Below are 25,752 nucleotides of genomic sequence, written 5' to 3' on the forward strand. Positions count from 1 at the left end.
TCACTTCATCAGCCCCACCCCTTTCATTTCCTGAATCTTTCAAAACAGTCTGGGTCCTGCAAGGCAGCGTCACCTCACTGCCACCAGCCAGCTGGAGAGGTGCTTCCAAAGGCCCCTCAAGGCCACTCCTCTAATTCCCTCCTCAGAGCCGTCCCCGGACTTGGGGATGGATTTCGGGGATACCAAAGGGCTCCCCATGGATCTGCCTTGTTACCACGGCCCTCTGTCCAAGAAAGACTGCGAGACTTTGCTGCTCAAGGATGGGGTGGATGGCAACTTCCTGATAAGGGACAGCGAGTCTGTGCCGGGAGTGCTGTGCCTCTGTGTCTCGTGAGTAGTCTCATCTTGCACACACACACACACACACATCTGGAACCTCACACCAAGCGTAGTAGAAGCCCAGTGGGAAAGACATTGTATTTCACTCCGACCTTGCAGCCCAGATGAGCAGAATGAGAAAAGGCTAGGCTCTGCTTGAAGAGGGCGCAAGGAGTGTGTCCTATCCATCTGTCCACGGCGCGTACGCGACCCCAGGGGCCCCTGAGCAGCAGCAGGGGAGGGGGTGGGGGCAAAGAGAAGGGCTGCAGGAAGTATGGGGGGCAAAGGGGCATTGCAGACGCAAGGGGGTGCACGTGAGAAAGGAAGAAAGAGGAAGAAAGAAAAAGGATTTTCTCATCAGTGCCAGCATATCTAAAGAGGAGGGCTCAGTGTAGAGGTCGGTTTGTTTGCGCTGGGAAAAGGCTAGATGCCCTTCAGGAAACTTTAATCCGAGAGACGTAAGTTTTCACGTATATTCTGCCGGCTCCACTGGTGATACTTAAAATACGATTTCAAAGTTTGTTAGATGGGTAAAGGGCCTCCACATGCATCCTTTCCCTTCATCCTTAGAGTCAGTCAAGGCCAGCAGAAACAGTCACCACCTTCTAGACGAAGAAACAGAGACCGGATTTCTCAAACGCCTTGCTTGTGTTGAAATTTATCTGGCATCTCCAAAGAGTTCAGGCCAGAGTATCAGAGCTCCCCCGCTAAACAAGCTTGTTCAGTCCCGTTTAGAAGGCAATCCTGAACAGGTATCGGTGGGAACCTAACTATCTTCAAATGTTCTGTTTGGAGAGATCACTGAAATTTTTCTTTTGCCTGTTATAGGAATTAAAACCCAAGTGTCTCTATGGATGTGCTTCAGTGCTTCTTAGAATGAGGACAACAGGGGGGCGCCTGGGTGAACCGTCTGACTTCGGCTCAGATCATGATCTCACGGTTCGTGGGTTCAAGCCCCGCGTCGGGCTCTGTGCTGACAGCTCGGGGCCTGGAGCCTGCTTTGGATTCTGTGTCTCCCTCTCTCTCTGCCCCTCCCCTGCTCATGCTCTGTCTCTGTCTCTCAAAAATAAATAAACGTTAAGAAAATCGTAAAAAAGAAAAAGAATGAAGACAAAAGGGACTGTCATTACTAACAGAATTGGCAGAGATAGATTTCCTTTTTTATATGATGCCAGGGATGTAGGTAAAAGAAAGATAGCCTTAGGGGTTAGCAGTTTGAGTTTTCAAATTATCAGTGATGACAAGAGTGTATTCATATATTTCTTAGCCATTGGTAATTCTTCTTTTGAGAATTGCCTACTCACATTCCTTTTTAATGTTTATTTATTTATGAGAGAGAGTGCAAGTGGGGGAGGGGCAAAGAGAGAGAGGGGGACAGAGGATCCAAACCGGGGTCTGCCCTGACAGCAGCAAGCCCTATGCGGGGCTTGAACTCATGAACAGTGAGATCATGACCTGAGCCGAAGTCGGATGCTCAGAAGACTGAGCCACCCGGGGGGCCCTGACCAATCACATTCTTTACCCATTTTTAGCTTGAGTTGTTTCTCTGCATTGTTTTTTCCTGATTTCTATGTATGAAGGCAAAACTTTTTTTTTTCAAAAAGGACACAGGCACAAAGGAAATCTACAGACCAATTTCAATTTTAATTAATGCCACTTTTCAGTAAACTACTAACAAAACAGAAGCCAGGAACACGTTAGAGGAGAAAGTACACGGTGCTCAAGTCTGGTCCATTCCAAGACGTCAAGGACGGTTCCAGGTCGGGTAAATTATTAGTTTAATGAAATATTAATTAGCCAAAGTTTACGAACGGCATAACTCATTCAGATTTGGTTAAAAATATTAGGTAAAATTCAGTATCCATCCCTCAACTAAATACACACACACGCACACATGTGTGCACTTACACACTCCTAACCATACAAAGCCAAATAGGTACTTTCTTCACCAAAGGCCAGGTGAAGCACAGGAAAATTGCAGCTAAAATCACGAATGTAGGAGCACCTGGGTGGCTCAGTCGGTTAAGCGTCAGACTCTTGATTTCGGCTCAAGTCGTGATCTCACGGTTCATGGGATTGAGCCCCGCCGAAGTCGGGCTGGGCACTGACGATGCAGAACTTGTTTGCGATTCTCTCACTCTCTGCCCCTCCCCACCCCCCATTTTTTTTTGTTTTGAAAACGTATAAAAAGGTAGTGAATCCCTACTATCTATTCAAACATGGTACTAGAGCCTAGGGAGATTCTAACAGGGAATTTGCAATTTTTTTTCAAGGAGATCCAAAACATGTAAATAAATTATAAAAGGGCAAAGGATAAATTTAAGAAGAGGCAGTTTTATGCAAATTTAAGGGCAGGAAAGATGAACAAGAGGGTCTTTTTAGAGGAGGTGGCATTTGAGCTGGGACTGGAAAGAGTGGATAAGATTGGATTACAGGGAAGCGGAATGGAAGGCATACCTAGAGGTAGGATGTTTGACAGGGTTCGAGAAAAGTAGCTTGGAAACGGCTTTTGGTAGAGTAGGTTTGGGATGATGTCATGGGGTCTGAAACGAATGACTGTGTAGGTAATGGGGAAGCGCAGATGGTTTCCATGCAGGGAAATGACCAGACTGGAACTCCTCGAACTCCCCCAAACTAGAATTTTTGGAGCTCTAGTGTGATATGGAAGATGCTCCGAAGCCGACAGGTGATGGCGGTTGAGGGTGTTGTGTCTCTGGATGGGAGATGGCGAGGAACTAGCTGTGGAAGGGCAAACAGCAGGAATGGGAAAAGCAGGTGCCAGGGACGTCATAGAGACAGGAAGACCCTGACCCAGACCTCAGGGTAAGTAGTCTATCCTGGGATTCTCTTTAAAAGTCGACGTTTCTTTTCGACAACTTTGTGGAATATCCAGCTAGCCTGCATATTCATCTAAAGCGAAAGTCGCTAAGAAACGGAAAAAGAACACTAAATCAAATGACGAGAGAAGAGTACTTATTTTTGCCCGTGCCCATGTCCCTGAAAGGCAGACCTATCTCAGGTGCATCAGGCTTAAGGCTCAGGTCAAATGGCCCCCATCTCAATGGCCTTTATCATGATCCCTGTGAAATTTTGTCACCACGCAGGTCAGCACTGCCCGTTCAATTCTAGTTGTCCAACGGGTGTTGAGAGTCTCTTAGATGCCAGGAGCTATGCTGGGCACTAGATTGGTGCCCTCAACACAGCTCAGAGCCTCGTGGGGAAAATAAAGAAGTAAACGGACACTCAAAGTGTGTGCCGATGACTGGACTCACATTGGGGTGTGTGGGGACTGAGAGCAAAGAGCGACTCACTCATCAGGGTGTGGAGAGCTTTAGTGGAGCAGGTATTTGGAGGATGAACGAATAGAACCTTGACGCATTCATTCAACAAGCATATACTGAGCGCCTCTTACAATGTGTATTCCAGACACAGTTCTAGGCATCGGGAAAATAGCGATGAATGATACGGGCATCCGTCCTGCCCTTGTGAAAGTACATTCCGGTGAGAGGAGACAATAATGATGAAAACAAAACAGAGTCATAGTACAGTGAGGGATAGAGAGGCTACTTTAGGTTGCCCGACGTGAGCAAAGCCAAAATGGTCTCAAGAATTAGCCTATTTGCCTGTAACCGTGCAGGTGGTTTCTAGGAGCCAAACATCGTGACAGGCATGTTGTATTCGTTATCTCACTTGCCCTTTGCAAAGCCATTTCTAGTAGGTGACGTTACCCCTAATTTGTGGGAGAGGAAACTGGAAGTGCTTCTTCTTTTTCCCCTTCCCCTTCCTCTCCTTTTCCTTCTTCTCTCCTTTTTCAACTTGTTTATTAAATATATAATCTCTACCCACAAGGTGGGGCTCGAACTCATGACTCTGAGACCAAGAGCCACATGCTCCACCTACTGAGCCAGCCGGGTGCCCCAGATACTGGAGTGTCTTATTAGATAACTTGTCCAAGCCCAACTTGCCAACGCGTCAGTATGTACCTTCTTACCCATGTCCCCAGTGCCCCTGACATCTGTTCGAGGTACTCGCCTTGGAATCGTGCTATAAAGTGCCCAAGCCGAGGACCGGAGGTCTTGCCAGCAGACCCTGATACGTGGAGTCTTGCCATTCTGCTTCCCAACATTGAGGCTGCCCCTTCTTTGCTGTTAGAATGGCAATATGGCAATAGGCCACCTTCCACGCTTTCACAGACCTAAACAAAAATATCTTAGGAAAGTTTCGAACTAAAGGAAGTCACACGAAGAGTGGCCAAGCAGCACCTAGTACTGACCAGAAAGCGATGTGGTAACTCTAGACAGGAAATGTTACTTGATCGTGTACCCTGATAGAGCTTTCAGGAAACACCAGCATGCAAAAACACTGCCTCTGTAGTGTGACCCTGTGAGTGTGAGAAGTTGGGCGTGGGTCTGCCTTTATAATCAGTAGAGTCAAAGTGGAGTGGCTACGGGGAGAGCCGAGGCTTCCTCTGTGGGTCTGAGGGGAAAGGAGGGACTTTCTGTAGCCGTGGGACGGCTGCCGATGAGAAGAATCTGGGCCCTGACTTACCACATGTCCTCACTGAGGAGAAAGCAGAAATAGAAAGGAGGGGAAGAGCCCCGGGTGGAGGCGGGGGGTGCAGAGAGGGTGTCATTTCTAGCTCCCAGGTTCCGAGATCTTTGGAAAGACTCTAGAGCTCACAAAGGAAAAAAAAGAATTCAAACTTTTTTGGTTATTTTAGAAAAACCAAATGTGGAGAAAGGTATAAAAAAGAAAGCAGAAATGTTCTCAGTTTCACCACATGGAAATTACCATTTCTGATATTTCAGTACACATGTCTCCAGACTGCTCTCTATGCATATGCGTGTATAAGGAAATACGTGTATGTACACAAATCGTTCGTCATACACGAGGGTTTGCACGCTGGTTTTTTTCAGTGCATCGTTGGCATCTTTCCCCATCAAAGAAAGGCAACACACACCATCTTTTCGTGATTGCTGGCTGTTTTGTTGATTGGATATATCATAATTTATACATAATCAGACATTTAGGTTATTTCCATTTTGGTCCGGCGGGCCCAATATAATTTGAGACTATTAACATTTTCCAGAATTTAATAGAAATCAAATCATAAAGTAGTAGCCCTTTTTGTCTGACTTTTCTTTTTTTAAAAATATTTTTTAAAGTTTATTTACTTATTTTGAGAGAGAGAGAGAGCACAAGCAGGGGGGAAGCAGAGAGAGAGAGAGGGAGAGAGAGGACCACAAGAAAGCTTCACACAGCGCAGAGCCCGACGTGGGGCTCGAACTCATGAGCTGTGAGATCACGACCTGAGCCAAAATCAAGAGTCAGATGCTTAACGGACTGAGCCATCCAGGCGTCCCCTTGTCTGACTTCTTTCATCCAGAATAATTATTTTGAGATGCATCGGTATAGTTACAAAGTGCGTTCTTTTCATTGCTGAGTAGTATTCCATTACCCTATTGGTTTAGCTCATTCGGAACTATTACACCTGAAGTTGCTATGAATATTTGCGACCAAGTCTTGTGGACATATGGTTTCATTTGTCCCAGGAAAATAACTGCTGAGTCACATGTTCAGTGTGCGTTTATATCTCCAAGAGACTACCATACTGTCTTCCAAAGTGAATGCACTATTTTACATTCCCACGGGCATTCTGTGAGTTCCGATTGTAACTCTCGCAAACACTTTGCTTGGTCTGTTTTCTAAGTTTAAGCCATATTAATAAGTGTGGTGGTATTTCGTTGTGGTTTTAATGTACGTGTAGCTAATGAATAACGATACTGAGTATTTTTCCATACACTTTTTTGCCATCCATATATCTTTTTGATGACGTATCCATTCAAATATTTTGCCCATGAAATTTTTATTTTCCTATTATTTATTTTCTTAGTCTTGATAATTCTTTACCTATTTTGGCGCAACTTCTTTATGAGACAGGTGGTTTGTGAATATTTTCTCCCATTTTGTGGCTTGTCTTTTTATCCTCTTTAACCAGTGTATTTCAAAGAACAGAGATTCTTAATTTTAATGAGGCCAAATTTTATTAGTTTTTTCTTTTGAGGATCACGATTTTGGTGTGTATGTAATAAATCCTTGCCTAACTAATTTCCCAAAGGTTTTCTCCTTTGTTTTCATCTAGGTTTTAATAGTGTCAGCTTTTGCATTTACTGCAGCCCATACTGATTTAATTTTTGTATCTGGGGTAAGGTTAGGGTTGGAGTTCATTAGGTATGGCTACTTCACTGTTCCAGATCCTTTGTTGAAGAGATTATCTTTTCTTCTCATGAATTGCTTTGATGTCTTTGTTAAAAAAAAAAAAAATCTATTGACCATGTAAATTTGGATCTGTTGATCTATTGATCTTTTTTCTATCTTTATGCAAATTCTATATTGTGTTGATGACTTTCTTTTTATAATAAGTTTTGAAATCAGGTAGTGTAAGTTCCCAACTTTTTCAAGGTTATTTTGGCTGTCCTAGGTTCCTTGCATCTCTGTACATATTTTAGACCCAGCTTTTCAGCTACCACCAAAAAAAGCCTGATGGGATTTAGGTTGAGATTGCATGAACCTATACATCAATTAAGGGAGAACTGACATGGAAACTTACATGTATACTTCTGACCCATGAACATAGTTTAATATCTCCATTTATTTAAGTTTTTTAAAATTTCTCTCAGAAATGTTTTGTAACAGGTCTTGTATATCTCTTGTCAATTTCATCCCTAAGATTTCATCTTTTTGTGTTGTTTGACATGATATTACTTTAATTTCACATTCCACTTGTTCAATACAAGTCAATATAGTTGACTTCTGTATATTGATCTTGTATCCTGCCGCCTTGTCGAACTCACTCGCTAGCCTGGTGGCTTCTTTGTAGCACTCATGTGATTTTCCCTATGCCATCTGCAATTAAAGATGGGTGTACTTCTTCCATTTCAATCTTTCCATTCCGTTTCTTTCCCTGCCTTATGCACTAGCTAGGACTTCCACAGCAATGCAGAGTAGAAGTGACAAGTGCCAAAATCCTTGTCATCTCCTGATCTTCGGGTAAAAGTATTCATTCTTTTACCATTCAGTGTGATTTTAGTCCTTCTCTTCCTAGTAAGGTTGAGAGTTTTTATTAGAAATGTATATCAAAGTTTGTCAAATGCTTTTTCTGCATTGATTGAGAGTCATATTTAGTCTGTTAATTTCTCTCTTTTTTTTTTCTTTAAGATTCTACAAGTACGTGATACTGTACAATATTTGTCTCTCTCTGTCTGGCTTATTTCACTTAGCATAATGCCCTTAAGGCCCATCCATGTTGTTTCAGATGGCAGTATTTCCTTCCTTCTCATGGTTGAAAATATTCCATTGTATGTGTGTGTGTATATATATACACACACACACATACACCACATCTTTACCCATTTATCTGTTGATGGACACTTAGGTTGTTTCCATATCTTGGTACTGTGAATAATGCTTCATTAAAAATGGAAGTACAGATATCTCTTCAACATACTGATTGCATTCAGTTTGGATACCCAGAAGTGGGATTGCTAGACCATATGGTAGTTTCATTTTTACGTTTTCATGGAATCTTCTTACTGCTTCCTAAATAGTAGCTGCACCAGCTCACATTTCCACCAACAACACACAAAGCTTACCTTTTCTCCACATCCGTGACAACACTTATTATCTCTTGGCTTTTTGATGATAACCATCTGACAGGCGTGAGATGGTATCTCATCGTGGTTTTGATTTGTATTTCCCTGATGATAAGTGATGTTGAGCACTTTTCACGTACCTGTTGGCCATTTGTATATCTTCTTTGGAAAAATGCCTATGCAGTTCTCCCCATTTCTAAAATCAGATTATTTGTTTGTTGCTATTGTATGAGTTCTTTATATATTTTGGATATTAGCCCCTTAGCATACATATAATTTGCAAATATTTTCTCCTATTCAGTAGTTTGCCTTTTCACTTTGTTGTTGGTTTCCTTTGCTGTGCCGAGCTTTGTAGTTCAAAGCAGTCCCACTTGTTTATTTTACTTTTGTTGTCTTTGCGTTCAGTGTCACAAAAATCATTGCCAATACCGATGCCAAGGAGTGTATCCCCTTTGGTTTCTTCCGGGAGCTAATCAACCAATATTCATTAATTCTCAAATATTAAAACAACCTTGAAATTAATCCTGACATAAATCCCATTTGATTACTATGTGGAGTCTTTTGTATACATTGGTTAATTTGATATGCCAACATTTTGGTAAGAATTACTGAATCTATGTCATGGGGAATATAATCTGTACCTTAACTTTAAAAACATGTCTATAAATGGTTTTCATATCAGAGAAATGCTAACCTCACAATATAAATTAGGAGTAGTCTCTTTAATTTTCTGAAGAGTTTATTTACAATTGGTATTATTCCTTTCTTAAATGTTCAGTAGAATGTATCACTAAAGTCATCTGGGCCTAGAATTTTCTTTGTGGGAAAGTTTTTAAGTACCAATTCAAATTCTTTAATAGGTACAGGGTTATTCAGTCTATTTTTTTTAGTGAGGTCTGTTACTTTGTGTTACCAAGTAAGTTGTGCATTTCACTGATGTCAAATGAAACTTTAATATATTTTTTGAATGTTTATTTATTTTGGGGGGGGTAAGGGGGAAGAGGCAGAGAGAGAGGGAGAGAGAGAGAGATAATCCCAAGCAGGCTCCACACTCAGCATGGAGCCCGATGTGGGGCTCAATCACATGACCCCGAGGTCATGACCTGAGCCGAAATCAAGAGTCGGACGCTTAACCGACTGAACCACCCAGCTGCCCGTGAAACTTCATTAATATTATTTACCCTTTGAGAGAATAACTTTCTCTGTTGTTTATTTTCTGTACTGTTTTTTTTCCCCATTTGTATTTCAATGGTTTCGTCATTTCACTTTTGGTAGTTTCTGTCATGTCACTTTACCTCCAAGTTCACGAATTAATTTTTTCTGCAACGTGAAATTTGCTGCTAATCCCATTCAGCATATTCTACATCTTAGGCAATGCAGTTTTTACCTCTAGTATTTTAATTTGGGTGTCTCTATGTTCCGTGTTTCTGCATAACAAGCTCTATCTTTCTTCTAGATTCCTGAGCATCTGAGATAATCTCAATCACTATATTAATGTCCTTGTCTACCCAGGTAGGGCCTTATGGTCTCCCTCAACTGATGAGCTAGAGGTAGAGTCCAGGAAGCCTGTTGTGCCTAGAACTCATGGGGGAGGATGCAGAAGAGGAGAGAGACACATGGAGGAAGATCTGCAGATCTGCCGATCATCCAGAGATCTGCAGAAATCTCAAATCTTCAGCTTAGTGGTGAATAGCTCATCCACATGAGGAAGGTACCCACAGCCAGGTTAAAAAAAAATCACTCAAAAGAAGCCAATAGAAATGGGACTCTCATTAGTCTGCAAATGCGTGTGCTCTCACCAGACAGAGTAGAAACTCTCATAGTTCATGGACATCGGTTAGGATATCGACTCGGTAGTGGGACAGAATCGCACAGGTATAAAACTGGTTTTGAGCATACTGGATTTGAAACACCTAGTGGACATTTAGGAGATGTTAAGTAGTTGGATAAGTGAGTGGAGTTCAGGGCAGGTTGGAGCTAGGGGTGCCAATTAAAATATAATTTGAGGGGCGCCTGGGTGTCTCAGTTGGTTAAGCATCTGACTTCAGCTGAGGTCACGATCTTACGGTTCAACCCCCGCGTTCAGCTCTATGCTGACGGCTCAGAGCCTGGAGCCTGCTTCGGATACTGTGTCTCCCTCTCTCTCTGCCCCTGCCCCGCTCACGCTTTCTCTCTCTCTCTCTCTCTCTCAAAAATAAACATAAAAATTAAAAAAAATATAATTCAATGCAACTCAACAAATATTCACTGAGCGTAACTATGGGGCAGGCAAAGTGCAGGAGTGAACAAAGCAGACATGAGTCTGGCCTTTCGGAGCTCACAGCCAAGTGTGAGGTGCAGGGGAGGAAATGAGTAATTGAAATTCAGTATGATCAGAGGTATATTTGACCAGTAATGGACAACTTTTCTCAAAGTTTCCCCTCCTTTCCCCCTGATGGAGCACCCCACCCAAGGCGCTCCACCTAAAGCACTCGGTGCCCTGAATCATCAACTCAGCTGCCTTGCACCACCAGGTCTTTGAGCAAAGCTTTGGATGGCAAAGATGACATGTGGCTGCTTGGCTGCTATGAGCTTAGTGAGGATATTATGCTATCAGTTACTGTAGCTTTAAGAGACTTGAGAAGGGGTAAGACAGGAATCCGCCAAGTGCACCCCAACAGCCATTGCCCCTCTTTGGTCCCCGTGGACATCAGCAGGTAGGCACCTCTACCCCTTTCCCATCCTCAAGGCATGGGGGGAGAAATTGGGAGAGCAATTTTTATACTATATTCATTTTAGGTCTTTTTTTTTTTTAAGTTTATTTATTCATTTTGAGACAGAGAGAGAGCGTGCATGTGTGAGCAGGGGAGGGGCAGAGAGAGGTGGGGGAGAGAGAATCCCAAGCAGTCTCCACGCTGTCGGCGCAGAGCTCGACTCGGCGCTAGATCTCACCAGCCATGAGATCGTGACCTGAGCTGAGATCAAAGTCCGACCGAGCCACCCAGGCGCCCCTGGGTCCGTTTCTTCGAAGCACAACTTTTTTCTGATGACTGAAAAAAGTAAATCCTTCCTGAAAGAGAATCACTAGAGAATGAAAACATAGCCTTTACTGCAAAATAGTGTACTTCAAAAGGGCCGAGGATGTCATGCCTGCCAGAATGGCTAAAATCAAAAACACAGATAACAAGGGTTGGGGAGGATGTGGAGAAAAAGGAACTCTTGTGCACCATTGGTGAGCATGTGAACTGGTGCGGCCACTGTGGAAGACAGTCTGGACGTTCCTCAAAAAATGTAAAATAGAACCATTCTGTGATCCAATAATTTCATTATTGGGTATTTACCCCCCAAAAATATGAAAATACTGTGTATATACATACACACACACACACACACACACACACACAGTGGGACTTTATTCAGCCAAAAGAAAAGAATGAAATCTTGCCACAACACGGATGGAGGTAGAGTGTATAATGCCAGGTGAGATAAGTCAGCCAGAGAAAGACAAATATCCTATGACTTCACTCATATGTGGAATTTAGGAAACAAACCAACAAAGGAAAAAAAAAAAAAAACCCAAATCAAAAAACAGACTCTTAACTATAGAGAAGAAACATGGTTACCGGAGGGGAGATGGGGGAGCGGATGGGGCAGAGAGGTGAAAGGGATGCAGAGGACACGGTTGGTCGTGACGAGCACTGAGTAACGGATCGAAGTGTTGAATCACCATATTGCACACCTGAAACAAACACAACCCTGTGCGTCCACTACCCTGGAAGGAAAATTGAGCCCCTTTTTGACTGTTGGTTTGTTTTTGTGTTGGGATAAAGTCTGTTTCAGAGTAGTCAGTAAGCGTGCGGAATCTTAGAGAGCTAACCCCTGACATTTGGAAGGGCTTGAAGAACAAACTCTGCTTTCAGGAAAAAGGTGTCAGCTCCTACGAGGATCCAAAATGTCCAAAACAGATTTGTTTAAAGTTGCAGAGCAAGAGAGGAGATTGTTTGAAGGTGAAAAAACTCAAAGGAAAGTGGTCAGAGTGAGCGTAAACTTACCCCAACTAGTGTCAACAGGTAAGGCTCTTCCGACAGATGGAAGTGTTTGCATAAAAAAATCCTCAGAAGCCAGTGATGACCCCAGTGATTCACCCCCCTCCCTGTCTTCTTCCCTCCCCCTCCCTTCATCCTCACCTCTCCCTTCCCCATTTGCGCCTCAAAATTACGCTAAAAATAGCTATTTTCCTTTACATTTTTCATCATTAATTTAAATTTAATGAGGTTTACGGAGTGTTTGATTTGTTATTTTTGGAACACTATATGCTAATTAATTTCATCTAATGATGGTTTGCATTAGAAAATTGGTATTTATTTTATGTCTTGTCATTAGTTTTACACTTTGACCTAATATTTTATCATATATTTATGATTTTCTTTGATTGTAAATGCGTTTAAATGTATTACATATTTAGTTTCTATGATCTTTGCTTTTTAGCAAATAATAAGATACTGGCATTGTCAGTTTTGTGTCAATATTACCAATCTCGAAAGGTACACATTGGGGCTTATAGAGTGTATGCATTTCAGCTTTACTAGATTTTGCCAAATTGTTCTCCAAGACATTAGTATCTAATTACATCCCATTGGTTGTATGTAAAACTTTCTATAGCTTCACATCACAGCCAATATTTTCCATTAGTAAACTCATATGTCTTTACCAGTTTGGTGTGAAATGATACCTAATTGTGGTTCATATTTGTATTTCCCTGATTGAGAGTGAAGTGAAGCATCTTTTCCTATGTTTATTGGCCATTTTGTTTGCCTTTTTCTTACAGTAAATCAGTGTTCTTATTACATACTAGTGCTGCAATATCTTTTCCCAGTTTGCAGACTTTTTCGCTTTGCTAATATATTTTGATAATTAGGAATTTTGATTTAAGTAATTAAATTTTTTGAGGGAAAGCGTGTGCTTGCATGTGACCGTGTGTGAGTGGGGGAGGGGCAGAGGGAGAGAGAGAGAGAGAGAGAGAGAGACAGAGAGAGAGAGAGAGACCCAAGCAGGCTCCATGCTGTCAGCGCAGAGCCCAAGGTGGGGCTCGATCCCATGAATTGTGAGATTATGACCGGAGCTAAAATCAAGAGTTGGACACTTAACAAACTGAACCACCCAGGGACCCCAAGAAATTTTAATTTGAATATAGTGAGTTCATTAATCTTTCTTAAGGCTTATACTTTTTGTGATGGAAAGAAACTCCTTCCTTCACAAGTCACTAAGTTGTTCCTTCATATTTATTTCTCCTAAGCTCACTGTTTTGTTTTTTCACAGTTAGGTCTTCAAGTAGAATGTGAAGTAGGTGGGGTACCTGGGTGGCTTAGTAGGTCAAGCTCCCAACCTCAGCTCAGGTCATGATCTGACGGTTCGTGGGTTCAAGCCCCACGTCGGGCTCTGTGCTGACAGCTCGGAGCCTGGAGCCTGCTTCGGATTCTGTGTCTCCCTCTCTCTCTGCCCCTCCCCGACTAGTGCTCTGTGACTCTCTCTTTCCCCAAAATAAATAAACATTAAAAAAAAAAGAGTGTGAAGTAGGGTTTACTTTTACTTGTTTACACGTGAGAACATCACCGTCACCATTTAACAACTAGCCTGTCCCCTCCTCACTGCTCTGTTGTGCCAACCCTATCATACACCAAGTTTTCAGACATATGTGGATCTGTTTCTGGGCTCTCTATTTTATTCCATTAATATCTTTTCTACCCTCGAATCAGTTCCTCGCTGTCTTAATTATAGCTCTATAAGAAGACAGAAGATGTGTTGAGACAGAAACACGCCCTGCCGTCCCTTCACACGCAGCAATCTTATTTTTCTTATTCAACATTGACCAGATTTGGGGCACCTGGCTGGCTTGGTTGGAAGAGCATGAGACTCTTGATCTCGGGGTTGTGAGTTTGAGCCCCATGTTGGGTATAGAGATTACTTAAAAGTAAAAAAATTTTAAAATAAATTGACCATATTTTTGTGCAGAGGAGGGACATAGCCTGACTCACATTTTTTTTTTTGCACAAAAATTCAAGGCATTTGTTAAATATTAGAAGATATAAGAGTCAATGACAATTGCTACTTGACGATTGAAATCAAAATCATCTTGGTGCAAACAGATGACAAATATTTTTGCTATTTATCTGTATAGGAAAATCTTTTGAACAAGTGGAAAAAGTTAATAAATCTCTATAATTAAAACAACACATCTGACTCACAGTTTTTAAAAGGGCCACCCTAGCTGTGGAAAGAATAATAATTAATGACATCAGGGAGAGGGAGGAAGAAATTTCTAGAACTATGTCCTTGAATAGATGAAAATGGATGGCATCCAGTGGAAGTAAGAGGGATTAGTTCCAGAGTAACATGCAAGGTTCAGACATGGTAATTAAGGCAGAGTAGGTAACCACACAGGCTAATAGCTGTGGCAATTCAGAGACTGGCGGTTTCCTTCTGATTGCTTGAATCTCTGTGAAGTCATCAGTTAAGCGTGAAGTGTTCAGGGTTTAAGAAGAAAGGAGACAACGTAGAATCACTATGGAGGGAATAGGGAAGGAAATGCTTGCTTGGGGTGGGGGCACTAAGAGCCCACTGGAGGTCCGTGGTCATTAATTCAAAGTGAGACCAGTCAGCATGCCAAGGGTGACAGCAGTGAAAAGTGGTAGGGCCAATAGATTGGAGGCTCTATGGTCAAGGGGTTGATGGGGTCAGTGAATGGAGGAAAGTGTCTAGAAGCGAGAGCAAGAGAGTGGGATGTGTGAAGGTCACATTACAAAGGGTTACGGTTAGTGGCAATCACAAGCTCAAAGTTGAAAGCAGGGCTGGCTTCATGGCTTGCCACCCACACAGTTGCACAAAGCCCCCCCGTTCACAGGGCCCTGCGCTTGGTTTAATGCTCTGCTGTCGCCATGTTGAAATTCCTAACCATTTTTTAACAAGGGGCCTTGCATTTTGATGTTGCCCTGGGCCCCCCAGTCCTGGTTGTTGGACATAGGAGTGCGTGGCTGATGTAGGTGGAGGGTGAGGCCCCTGGAGAAGAGCTGAAGGAGGTGAGAAACTGGAATGTCTCAGGGGAATGTACGTGTGGACTACAATCATGGAGGCTGAGGCAGGAATAGCACTGAAGACAGTGACGATGGGCTAAGAACTAGGCTGTGCCATGGAGAATCGAGTGGCAGTAAGCCGGGGCACGACTTGCCGCAGCAGGGAGGGGCAATAGGTAGGCAACATAATCTAATGATGTGAAACTCAAAGCTGAGGGTTTGGAGGAAGGAGGGAAACAGCTGAGAACCGGGACACGGGTGTCCCCCTCAGGCCCTGCAGGGGGAGGGCTTTGGGAGAAAGAAGCAGCCTTGTAGACGAGGAGGGGGGGCCATGTCCTGGGGCAAAGCAAGGTTTCCTTTAGAGCAAGGTGGACGGGGATGATTAAAGAATAGGTCAATGACCAGCAAGACTGGGGTTCTTGTAGTGATGACAGCAGGGACAAAGGGCATGATGAGATTAGGCCAGGGGACTGAAGGCAGAGAGTAGAGGCAAGACTGTAAGCTTTGGAGCCGAAGAAGGGGCTCCCCCGTCACCATTGGTGATGGGGCGAAGGCCTAGGATAAACACGGTCTTTTTATGTATCTTTAGTATAAATGTATGCTGGAAGAACCATGTTTCTTTTATAAGTTTTTAAGTGGCATTTATAAAATAACAGGGGCACCAGGGTGGCTCAGTTGGTTAAGCGTCCAGCTTTGGCCCAGGTCATGATCTCATGGTTCCTGTGCTGTCAGCACAGAGCTCGCTTTGGATCTTCTCTCCCCCCACCTCTCTCTCTGCCCCTTCTCCGCTCACGTGCTTTCTCTCTCTCTCTCAAAAATAACAAATTTAAAAAAAATAATAATTAGAACAGAGGGTATTAAAAAAATAAGTTTTTACGTTTACCCAAAGACCCTATAGTCATATAAAGTATATGCTCTGTAATCTCTTAGCAAATTTTTTCCCCTAAACATTCCAAAATCAATGCAGGTAGGTATCACAAATTCCAAAAGTCAATTTCTTTGCAAAGCAATGTGGCAGCATGGCTCGTTATTTCATTTAAAATGCTTTGCAAAGGGCGCCCGAGTGACTCAGTTGGTTAAGTGTCTGACTTCGGCTCAAGTCATGATCTCACAGCTCGTGAGTTCGAGCCCTGCGTCGAGCTCTGTGCTGACAGCTCAGGGCCTGGAGCCTGTTTCAGATTCTGTGTCCCCCTCTCTCTCTGACCTTCCCCTGCTCACACTCTGTCTCTCTCTCCTCAAAATAAATAAACATCAAAAAAAATTTTAAAGTGCTTTGCAAAGAAAAAGATCAAATTTGAGCAACGTCTGTCTTTACAACTTGAAGTCTATGGCTTTCGGACTAGTTAACGTAGAAACTCCATTTGCTTTACTCTTTCACATTCCTCTGGTGGAGATTGTCTTAGCTCATAATACAACAGTGTAATTAAAAATGAAGTCATTTAAGAATTTAACATTTGATAGTCGGGTCTCTAAGGACTGTGTGGTCAACCAAATGCAACGTATGGACCTCGTTTGGATCCTAATTTGGACGATACCTCCGTGAAAAGAAATATTTGAGACCTCTACCCAGATGTGCGATACCTTATCATATGTGGACAAGGACTCATGTGAAATGTTGTGTTGCTTCCCATGTGATTTGGGGACACCCACTGGCTTATTCCGGCCTCAGGAAACCCCACAAAAAGGATTGGGATTTGAAGTCAATTGCCAAAGCCTTCAGACAAACAGTGATAAAGTCTTCTGTAGAAAGCTTCTGTTAACGCTCTAAGTAGCTTTCTAAATTCTCAATTCAGTCCAATGATTCTTTGGCACAGGTACAAAGTGGTGGTGGGAGAGTCATCAGATAATTTGAACCTCATGTCAATGCCTTTAATCTCTCGCTCCCTCTTTACTTTTTAAACAAATATTTGTTCATTTTTTAATATATAATTTATTGTCAAATTGGTTTCCATACAACACTCTGTTTATTCATTTTTGAGAGAGGGGGAGCATGAGCAGGGGAGGGTCAGAGAGAGGGTGGGGGGGACAGAGGATCCAAAGTGGGCTCTGTGCTGTCATTAGTGCGCCAGATTTGGGGCTCGAACTCATGAACCCTGAGATCACGACCTGAGCTGAAGTCAGACACTCAGCCAACTGAGCCACCCAGGCATCCCTTTTTTTTTTTTTTTTTTTTTTTTTTACATTTTAATGTTTGTGTGGGATCAGAACATGTTGAATGGTTGGTAGAAACATTTAACGTATGCATTTTTCTCCTGGAAAGCTATTGTTAATTTGACACTTCACATCAATGGCATCTTGGAGTTGTAGAAATACGGTAATGTTTGTATGCTATATCTTGCTTTGGAAATTGTTAGATTGGGTCTGTTGTGTAGATTCCGGTTAGATTACTTAGCCAGTGGCACCAGTCCCAATGAAGAACAAAAGCACAGCATGTCACCTCCCTGGACAGAACTCTCAACGTTCTGTTTTAATTAACACTAACTATCTCTGTCGAGGTCAATGACACATCGTTTGGCAAACAGTACAGGAACGGCTCAATGGCATTTTGTATGTTGCATCAACTTAGAGCTAAGTGAAAAAAACTAGAGAGAAGTACCAAGACCATGGAAATAGAAGATTCCCTCTCCTTACCCTCTTGGCCACAAGCCCTGACGTCCACCAGCAGAATTAGGGTCCCCATTTCCAAACCTTTGTCTCTTTCAAATTCCCACAGATGAGAATGCCTGAAAATGATCAGTTTCTTTTTAGGACTCAAGAACACCAAAGGCACTGCACGCATAATAGAGAGGTATATGCTACCCGGATTTGCCTATGAGAACCTTATGTTGGGGTGCCTGGTGGCTCAGTCGGTTGAACGTCTGAGTCTTGATTTCCACTCAGGCCATGATTCAGAACCTGCTTGGGATTCTCTCTCCCTCTCTCTCTCTGCCCCTCCCATACTCTCTCCCTCCCTCTCTCTCTCAAAATAAATAAATTAACTTAGAAAAAAAAAAGAATATAATGATTCACACAGTTATCTTCCCACAGGTTTAAAAATTTCGTCTACACATACCGAATCTTCAAAGAGAGACATGGGTTTTACAACATACAGGTAAGAACGTACCGGGACTGCTGTAAAAGCAGCAACAAAAGGTGGGGAGAAGAATCTGAGATCATCTCTTGAACCTGAGATGTGGCCACGTAGAGGCATTTTAAAAAGGGAAGCAACATGCAGAGTTTGAGTCAAATCAATAGTTAACCCTGTCTTTCTCTGAGGGAAATAGGGAGAATTTTTGAATAATCAAGGCTGTTATTCAGACCCGTAGAGGTATGCATGACCCTGGATCCCCCAGGGTCAAATGCACCAGCCTGGACTCCATACGGGACCGCTGTCCAATTAGAAGACGACGCAATGACCAGGGCGGGATGGAATGGGAAGGTGGGGAGAGGTCTGAATGTATAGGAAGCCATGTGACCTCCATGGTTGTAGGAAAATATAAGGGGAGCATCAGTGGACTAGCAGTCTTGGGGGTTTCTTTAATTTTTCTGGTTTACTGAGCACTACGCAGAAAAAAAACTTTTTTTTTTTAAATGATTTCTCTGGCTTAGGAAGTAGAGTATAATAAATTTAACTGAATCTTCACTAACAGCGAATCCTGAAATAATCTTTTTGAAACACTTGCAGACAAGATTAGGCAGATCTTTTTACTGCAAAATATCTCAGAATCTTCAATATGTTAATGTTCGTTGTGCATATCTAAAAGAAATTAGAACACGCAATGATCCTCAAGCACACACACATATCACACACACATATATAGCCATATCCATATGTGTGTGTGTGTGTGTGTGTGTGTGTGTGTCTGTGTGAATGATGCATGGTGTGTGTGTGATGTGTGTGTATACATATAATTTTTCATTTCCCTACAAAGGACGTTATTAAGGCAATTGACAAAATTTGAATAAGGTCTGTATATTAGTCAATAGTACTACATCAAGATTAATTTCCTCATTTTAATCATTGTAGTGTGGATATGTAACGTCCTTGCTTTTTTTGGAAATATTGAAGCATTTAGGGTTAAAGAGCTATCGCGTTTGCACTCAATCTCAAAATTAAAAAAATATATATATGTATCGCTATATATGCACATATATCTATACACATTTAGAAAGAGAAAATGAAAAGCAAATATACACAATAAAACGTTAACCTTTGAGGGGTAAGTGAAGGATGTATACATACAGATTTTAAAAAGAGTTTTGCAACTTTTCTTCAAGTCTGAGATTATTTCAAAATAAAATGTGTTCTAAAAAGCAACTTACATTAAAACTTTTTTTCTTTGTTGTCCATGCTTTGGGAGATTGTGATAATTCCTTAATACCATATTTTATCTCTTGTCTGGGCAAAGCAGAGAGGCATGGAAATCAGTTATAACTCAGATCCAGGAGGCATCTCACTGAGGGGTAGCAAAACTCTCAGGGGCCTGTAGTGAGTGGATGGGGGCTTGGGTTGAAGTGACGGCCTTATATGGAACTTCCCTGCAGTCTGCTGCAAAGTCTGCCAGAATCTCTGATGAAGGTTAACCACACCACACGTCAGAGAAACTTCTGGTCACCACACCCATCTGCAGTCTGACATGGAGCCATCTGAGAACCACAGTGATCATCAAGAAAACCATGAACATAGGACGAGGGAAGGACAAATAAGATAAAAACAGAGAGGGAGACAAACCATAAGAGACTCCTAAATACAGAGAACAAACCGAGGGTTGCCGGAGGGGCGTTGGGTGGGGGGACGGGTTACATGGGCCGGCCCTTGTTGGGATGAGCACTGGGTGTTCTAAGTAAGTGAGGAATCACTAAGTTCTATTCCTGAAATCATTATTATGCTATATGTTAACCAACTTGGATTTAAATTAAAAAAAAATTAAAATCGGGGCGCCTGGGTGGCTCAGTCGGTTAAGCATCCGACTTCGGCTCAGGTCATGATCTAGCGGTCCGTCAGTTCAAGCCCCGCATCGGGCTCTGTGCTGACTGCTCAGAGCCTGGAGCCTGTTTCAGATTCTGTGTCTCCCTCTCTCTCTGACCCTCCCCCATTCATGCTCTGTCTCTCTCTGTCTCAAAAATAAATAAAACGTTAAAAAAAATTAAAAAAAAAAAAAAGAAAAGAAAAAAAATTAAAATTAAATTTAAATTAAAAAAAAAGGAGAAAACACACACAAGGCACCGTGTCTGACATCGGCTCCCAGAGGGGTACCCTGTGTGGTACCCCAGACAACTTGCCGAGGTTGAGGCTCACTGCAGACCGAGGCGGGACGCCTCAGTCATTATTCTCTTTACTCACAGTAGCTCAAGTCAGAGGCCGGTCTTAAAAACAAAGGTTTCTGTGTATTTCCATTGCTGTGAGCTCTTTTTTCTTTTCTTCTTCTTCTTCTTTTTTAATGTTTTTAAATTTATTGAGAGAGAGAGAGAGAGAGAGAGAGAGAGAGAATGCACGGGGGAGGGGCAAACACAGGGAGAGAGAGAGTCCCAAGCAGGTGTGGAGCCCGTTTCAGGGCTCGAACTCACAAACCGTGAGATCATGACCTGAGCCCAAATCAAGAGTCAGGCGCTTAACCCGCTGAGTCCCCCTGGGGGGCCCCCATCGGGGTGAGCTCTGAAGCTTGAACTGCCAGCCACTCATTTTCAGTTTGCCAGCTCAGAGGTAGCCCTGAAAACCACATCTTTGAGAAGTATCACATTTCACTCACAGTTGAAGGTGACGAGCCATCTCCTTCTTGTCTCTGGGCAGACCGTGGAAGGCGCTCCCAAGAAGATCTTTCCAGACCTCAAGGAATTGATCTCCGCATTTGAGAAACCAAATCAAGGGCTGGTGGTCCACCTTGTACGGCCAATAAAGAAAACCAGCTCCCTCCCGAGATGGAGACGGTCACAGATAAAGTTGGATAGTATTTACGGTAAAAACCCTTAACAGGGGGGTCCAGAAGGAACCTTATAGTCCCGTTTCTTCCACTGGCCGACTCTGCCCCATGACCTTGTGCGAACCACCGTTCGGGGAAGGGACGGACAAGCAGGCAAAATCTTCAGATGAGACAATCGCTCCGAGGCCCTCTCCAAGGCTCATACTGTCACATTCTGCTCGATAAGTGCTAGGGGATGAGTGATTTCAGATACATCCCTAAAGGAATGGAAACATGGCGGAACATGAGGGATGGTCAGTAAATCTAAGTGCCGAGAATCCACGCTGAGGCCTCTCCAATTGTTACCATGAACAGCCGCAACTACTCTCTTACCCCCACCTTGAACCTGCTCTCAGAAAATAATCTCTCTTGTCAGGTACAATGTGGCTGGAATTTAGCTCAGACCCCCTGAGACATTTTCGGCTCACCCCCGTTTTCTCATGGTGGCGTGTGTGGCTACGTTCCCAAGCAGAGGGATTTCAGCTATGAGTGGCCAGGTTGGGGGTGTTGGTAGGAAAGTTCCAGGCCAGCTAGGGAGCTCCAGGGAACCTGAAATCACCCCACATTCCACTCTGTCCACAGCAAAATCACCCTCCGGAGTGCCAGGGCAAGCTTCTCACCAACCCCCCCCCCCCAACAAAACTAAGCGTGGCTTTTTATTTTATTTTAATAAAGTTTATTTATTTTGAGAGAGAGACAGTGCAAGCAGGGGAGAGGCAGAGGGAGAGGGAGAGTGGGGCTCGAACCCACGAACCGTGAGATCATGACCTCAGCCAAAATCAAGAGTCGGACGCTTCACCGACTGAGCCACCCAGTCGTCCCAAAGTACGGGTTTTTAATGATTAAAATAACCCCCCCCCGGAGGCACCTGGGTGGCTCAGTCCCTTAAGCGTCTGACTCTTGGTTTCAGCTCTGGTCATGATCTCATGGTCATGGAATCGAACCCCACGTCTGGCTATGCACTGATGGCACGGAACCCGCTTGGGATTCTCTGTCTCCCTCTTCTCTCTGTCCGTCTACCCCCGCCCCCCCAAATAAGTGAATGAACTTTAAGAAAGTAATAAAAGAATGAAAACAAAAACCCCTCCTCCGCCACTGTGTCTCTGCCCCCTGCCCCCTGCCCCCTGCACACACAAAGTCACTTCCTATATAGGTTCGGCTACGGGTGTGGTCCCGTGGCCATGTTCTACCAAAAATTATAGAAAAAAAGCACAAAGTGGGGGGTGGCAGAGGTAGAAACCCAGGAATATACGTGTGCCGAGGGTGGTTGGGGTGGTGGTAGTATCTGTCCAGCAATGATAGAAGAATCACAAATGCAAGAGGAGTGTCCTTTGAAGATCTTTCCTAAGAACTGGGCGGGAGTCTCACCTCCCCAGCTGCCCATGCTTGATTAGTCCTGGTGGGTGACCCCCCGGAGTCTTCAGCTTTCCCCAAAGGGGAGACAAGCCTCTCCCCAGCTCGTTGCCTTCCTCCATTCCCTTGGCCTCCTTAGAATAAGCTTCAGACGCTCTCAGTCTCAGGGAATCACAGGTTTTCTGCCAGGGGGTGGAGGCATCTGGGATGGGAATCTCCGATGCCTAACCTTGTAAAGAGACCCCCCCCCCCATTTTGTCAGGAGAGCTCCCTGGGGTACCCGAGCCCTTGAAGATGCCACTGTGATGCAGCAACCGAGGTCGTCCTGTGCCTGGAGAGAGGTCTTCTTTCCCTGGAGTGAGGTCGGTCAGCGAGACTCCTGGGCACTGATCCTCATGGCTGGTCTTCTGTTTCTTTCCCCAGAGAACAGTAACAGTGAATATGTGGAGGTCTTGCCTTGAAGACAAGGAGACTGAACAAAGCAATTCGAGAAGACGTCAGGTGTCAGCTCTCACCGGTGACCCTGCTTCTCCTGCAGATGTGGACCTGGAATGCTGAGCTGTAAGTGAGCTATTCAGACTCTCCTGGACTGGGCGACTGAAGATGTTCTGTCCACCAGCCTCAGAGAACTCGCTCCCCATGTCCCCACCTCCCATGCATCCACCACGAGCAGCTTTGAAACCCCTTTCCCCCTGAGCACTCTTCTTTCTTGGAATAGGACAGCCTGAACCTATTCTCCCTGACTTATCAAAGATACCACTACATCATGGGTGACACCCTCCTTTAGACCAGGCAATCGGAAGCACAGCTTCATACAGAAGAGAACACACTTGGCCGTGAGCTAGGAGCCTGAGTTCCAGCCCTGTGGCTACGTGACTTCGGATAAACCTCTTCCCCAGTCTGGCTCTCCATTTCTTCATCTGTAAAACAAACACTGCCCCTGCCCCTGTGCTGAGCCCAGCTGTATCTGGTGGAGTTGAGGAGTCCTGGGGTGATGGAGATGTACGTGGAATTGGCATGGGTCTCCATCCTCCCAAACAGCCAACATGGTCTCTGCGCCTGCCTGTCCTGGGCTTGGTCATGATGGGGGCCCTGGCCCCTCCCACACCCTTCTCCCCCTTCATTCTAGCTCTCCTCTTTCTTACTAATCTTGATATTCCTGCCAAACATATCCATGGATGCATTATCTCCCTAGTTTTGCCCAATTTCACTAATGCACGAACCACTTCAGCAGCATGGATGTAGCTGTGTACCACACTGATAGGTGTGGGGATTTTGAAGGTACCCTCCTACGTGTGGTTCCTGTTCCCGCTGGATTCTAAGTGCCCCCCAAAGCACGCTTGGGTCTCCCTCCTATTCCCCAGCGTGGAAATGTGTGCTGTGTAGAGCCGTGCCTGTTCACAGAACTTTCTGACCGGAAGCACATTCCTGAAGGGTTTGTTGAATTGGTTCTAAGTCCTTTGAATTTTTCTGCTGGTTCGACATTCTAACTAAGACCTGATTAGTGTGGAATGTGCCAATTCTATGCCCATCCTCTTACCTATCTTCAAGCCATAGTGATTCATTTTACCCTACTGGTCTTATCTTTCAAAGTTATTCAAGAGAGGAGCTCGAGATTTCCGGATGACATGAACAAACATTGTGGTTGGAGTCCTAAAGTGTAAGCCATTCTGAGTTTCTGGCTCATAGAAATTCAGAGCTATTACCAAGTAGGTAAGAAGTGAAATGCAGTCACCATATTCAGAGAGCTGAGGGCACCAGAAGCAAGCCTGCTTCTTGGGGTTCAGTCCCTAGTCTTTGATTCTATAACCAAAGAAGCATGTGTCAGTTGCCAGAGTCCCGAGCAATCTTTGGCACAGAAAACATATTCAGGGCCAATGAAAATATATTTATTTCTTGAACAAATGACTGAATAAGTCAGTATATAAAATGTAGCCACTCGTTCCAGATAGCAGAGATTTGTTTGGGCTTCATTCATTTCGAACCTAGTAGAACAAGACTGTTAGTTCAAGACCTTGCAGTCGTAATTCTCGTAGAAGTGATTTCCTTTTTCTGAGTACCCGTGCATAGCACTTTACATGATGCTTGGTCCCCCATGGGATTTCACCACATTTCTCAACCAAGCAAGCCACACTGAGTAGCCGATGTGGATGCCATGCTATAATTTGCTGAAATTTTTTTAGAAGACCTTGAACAGGTCACGTGAAGGACAGTTGCAAGATCCTGGTAGGTGGGACTGGAAGCAGTGTGGGGGGGGGGAGGGGAAGACCTGAGAAACAACAATGGCAGGTATATTAAGTGTTTGGGGTGCCATTCTGTGACAGAGGATACAACGCCTACCAGCAGAACTCACACCAGTGCTGGCTATCTATAGGAGGGCAGTGTTAGCCGTATGGCAAAAAGAACTCTGAACCCACTAGAACAATCTTACACTAAGAGCCTGCCCTGTGTTGTAGTTTAAGTGGAGGGTGATATTTTCCAAGGATATGGGAGAGATGCGTCCTGCCCCGAGAAGAAATTAGACTGCCTGAATGCTAAGGTACCTTCCAGTTCAAGGATTGTTGGATCCTATGGTCATCTCTTAACAGTTTAGTGGGAATCTCTCTCCCTCTCTTTCTTTTTTGGACTTCCATATGGAGAGTGGTGTTAATCACATCCCTTAATTCTTAACTCATTATCACCATTAATCCATGTAAGACCTTTCTTCTGTTTTATTTCATTGCTCTCCTCTTTGCCTCGCATTCCAATGATCACACCCTTCCCCATGGGAAGTTGCTCAATACTATTTGATATATACCTTTGATATGTATGCACCCTTGTAGAAGGTACAGCATTGGTTGTGAATACAGGTCTTTTATATTTACATAGACAATATTCTATTGTTCCAATTATGTTATTACCTTTCTCACTGAACACCATGTTTGGTTCTAGTCTATATTGTTGAGTGTAATTCAGTCTCTTTTTTTTTTTTAAGTTTATTTATTTTGAGAGAGAGAGAGAGTGTGTGTGTGTGTGTATGTGAGCAGGGGAGGGGCACTTGTGAGTGAGAGGGAGAGAGAGAATCCCAAGCAGGCTCCACACTGTCAGCTTGGAGCCTGATGCAGGGCTCGAACTCACGAACCCAGAGATCATGACCTGCGCTGAAATCAAGAGTTCGACATTCAACCGACTGAGCCAGCTGGGCGCCCCAGAGTGTAATTCAGCACCTTAAATGGTGCATGGTATTCCGCAGTGTGCTCTCACCAGCTTATCCTTTCCTCTAGAGATAGACATCTAAGTTGGTTCCAGCACAACGGTCTGTGGAGCAAGCTTGAACGAGTCCCCTTATGGAAGTGTAAGAGAGTTTCTCTGAACTGTATGATCCTAAGATATGCTCATGTTTAATTATGATGCAGTCAAACCCATCAGGTGCCTTTTGATTCTTCTGTAATAAGCTCTTTA

General features: G+C 43.8%; 1 protein-coding gene across 1 annotated transcript; it reads left to right on the top strand.

Moving 5' to 3' along the window:
• Positions 1-48: 48 nt before the first annotated feature.
• Positions 49-25,326, top strand: SH2D1B (SH2 domain containing 1B). The gene is made up of 4 exons (XM_007093027.3): positions 49-330; positions 18,047-18,110; positions 20,790-20,955; positions 22,735-25,326. The coding sequence occupies exons 1-4, from the start codon at positions 167-169 to the stop codon at positions 22,770-22,772; spliced, it is 432 nt and encodes a 143-aa protein (XP_007093089.1). The 5' UTR covers positions 49-166; the 3' UTR covers positions 22,773-25,326.
• Positions 25,327-25,752: the final 426 nt, after the last annotated feature.

This window comes from Panthera tigris, chromosome F3, assembly GCF_018350195.1.
Source record: "Panthera tigris isolate Pti1 chromosome F3, P.tigris_Pti1_mat1.1, whole genome shotgun sequence".
Lineage (NCBI taxonomy): Eukaryota > Metazoa > Chordata > Mammalia > Carnivora > Felidae > Panthera > Panthera tigris.

What these genes read in the sequence shown, in the direction of transcription:
- SH2D1B (XM_007093027.3), top strand. Translation starts at nt 167, where the DNA reads ATGGATTTCGGGGATACCAAAGGGCTCCCCATGGATCTGCCTTGTTAC. An exon ending in GTGCTGTGCCTCTGTGTCTC is followed by an intron (nt 331 to 18,046) that starts GTGAGTAGTCTC and finishes ATCTTCCCACAG; the next exon opens with GTTTAAAAATTTCGTCTACA. An exon ending in ATGGGTTTTACAACATACAG is followed by an intron (nt 18,111 to 20,789) that starts GTAAGAACGTAC and finishes GTCTCTGGGCAG; the next exon opens with ACCGTGGAAGGCGCTCCCAA.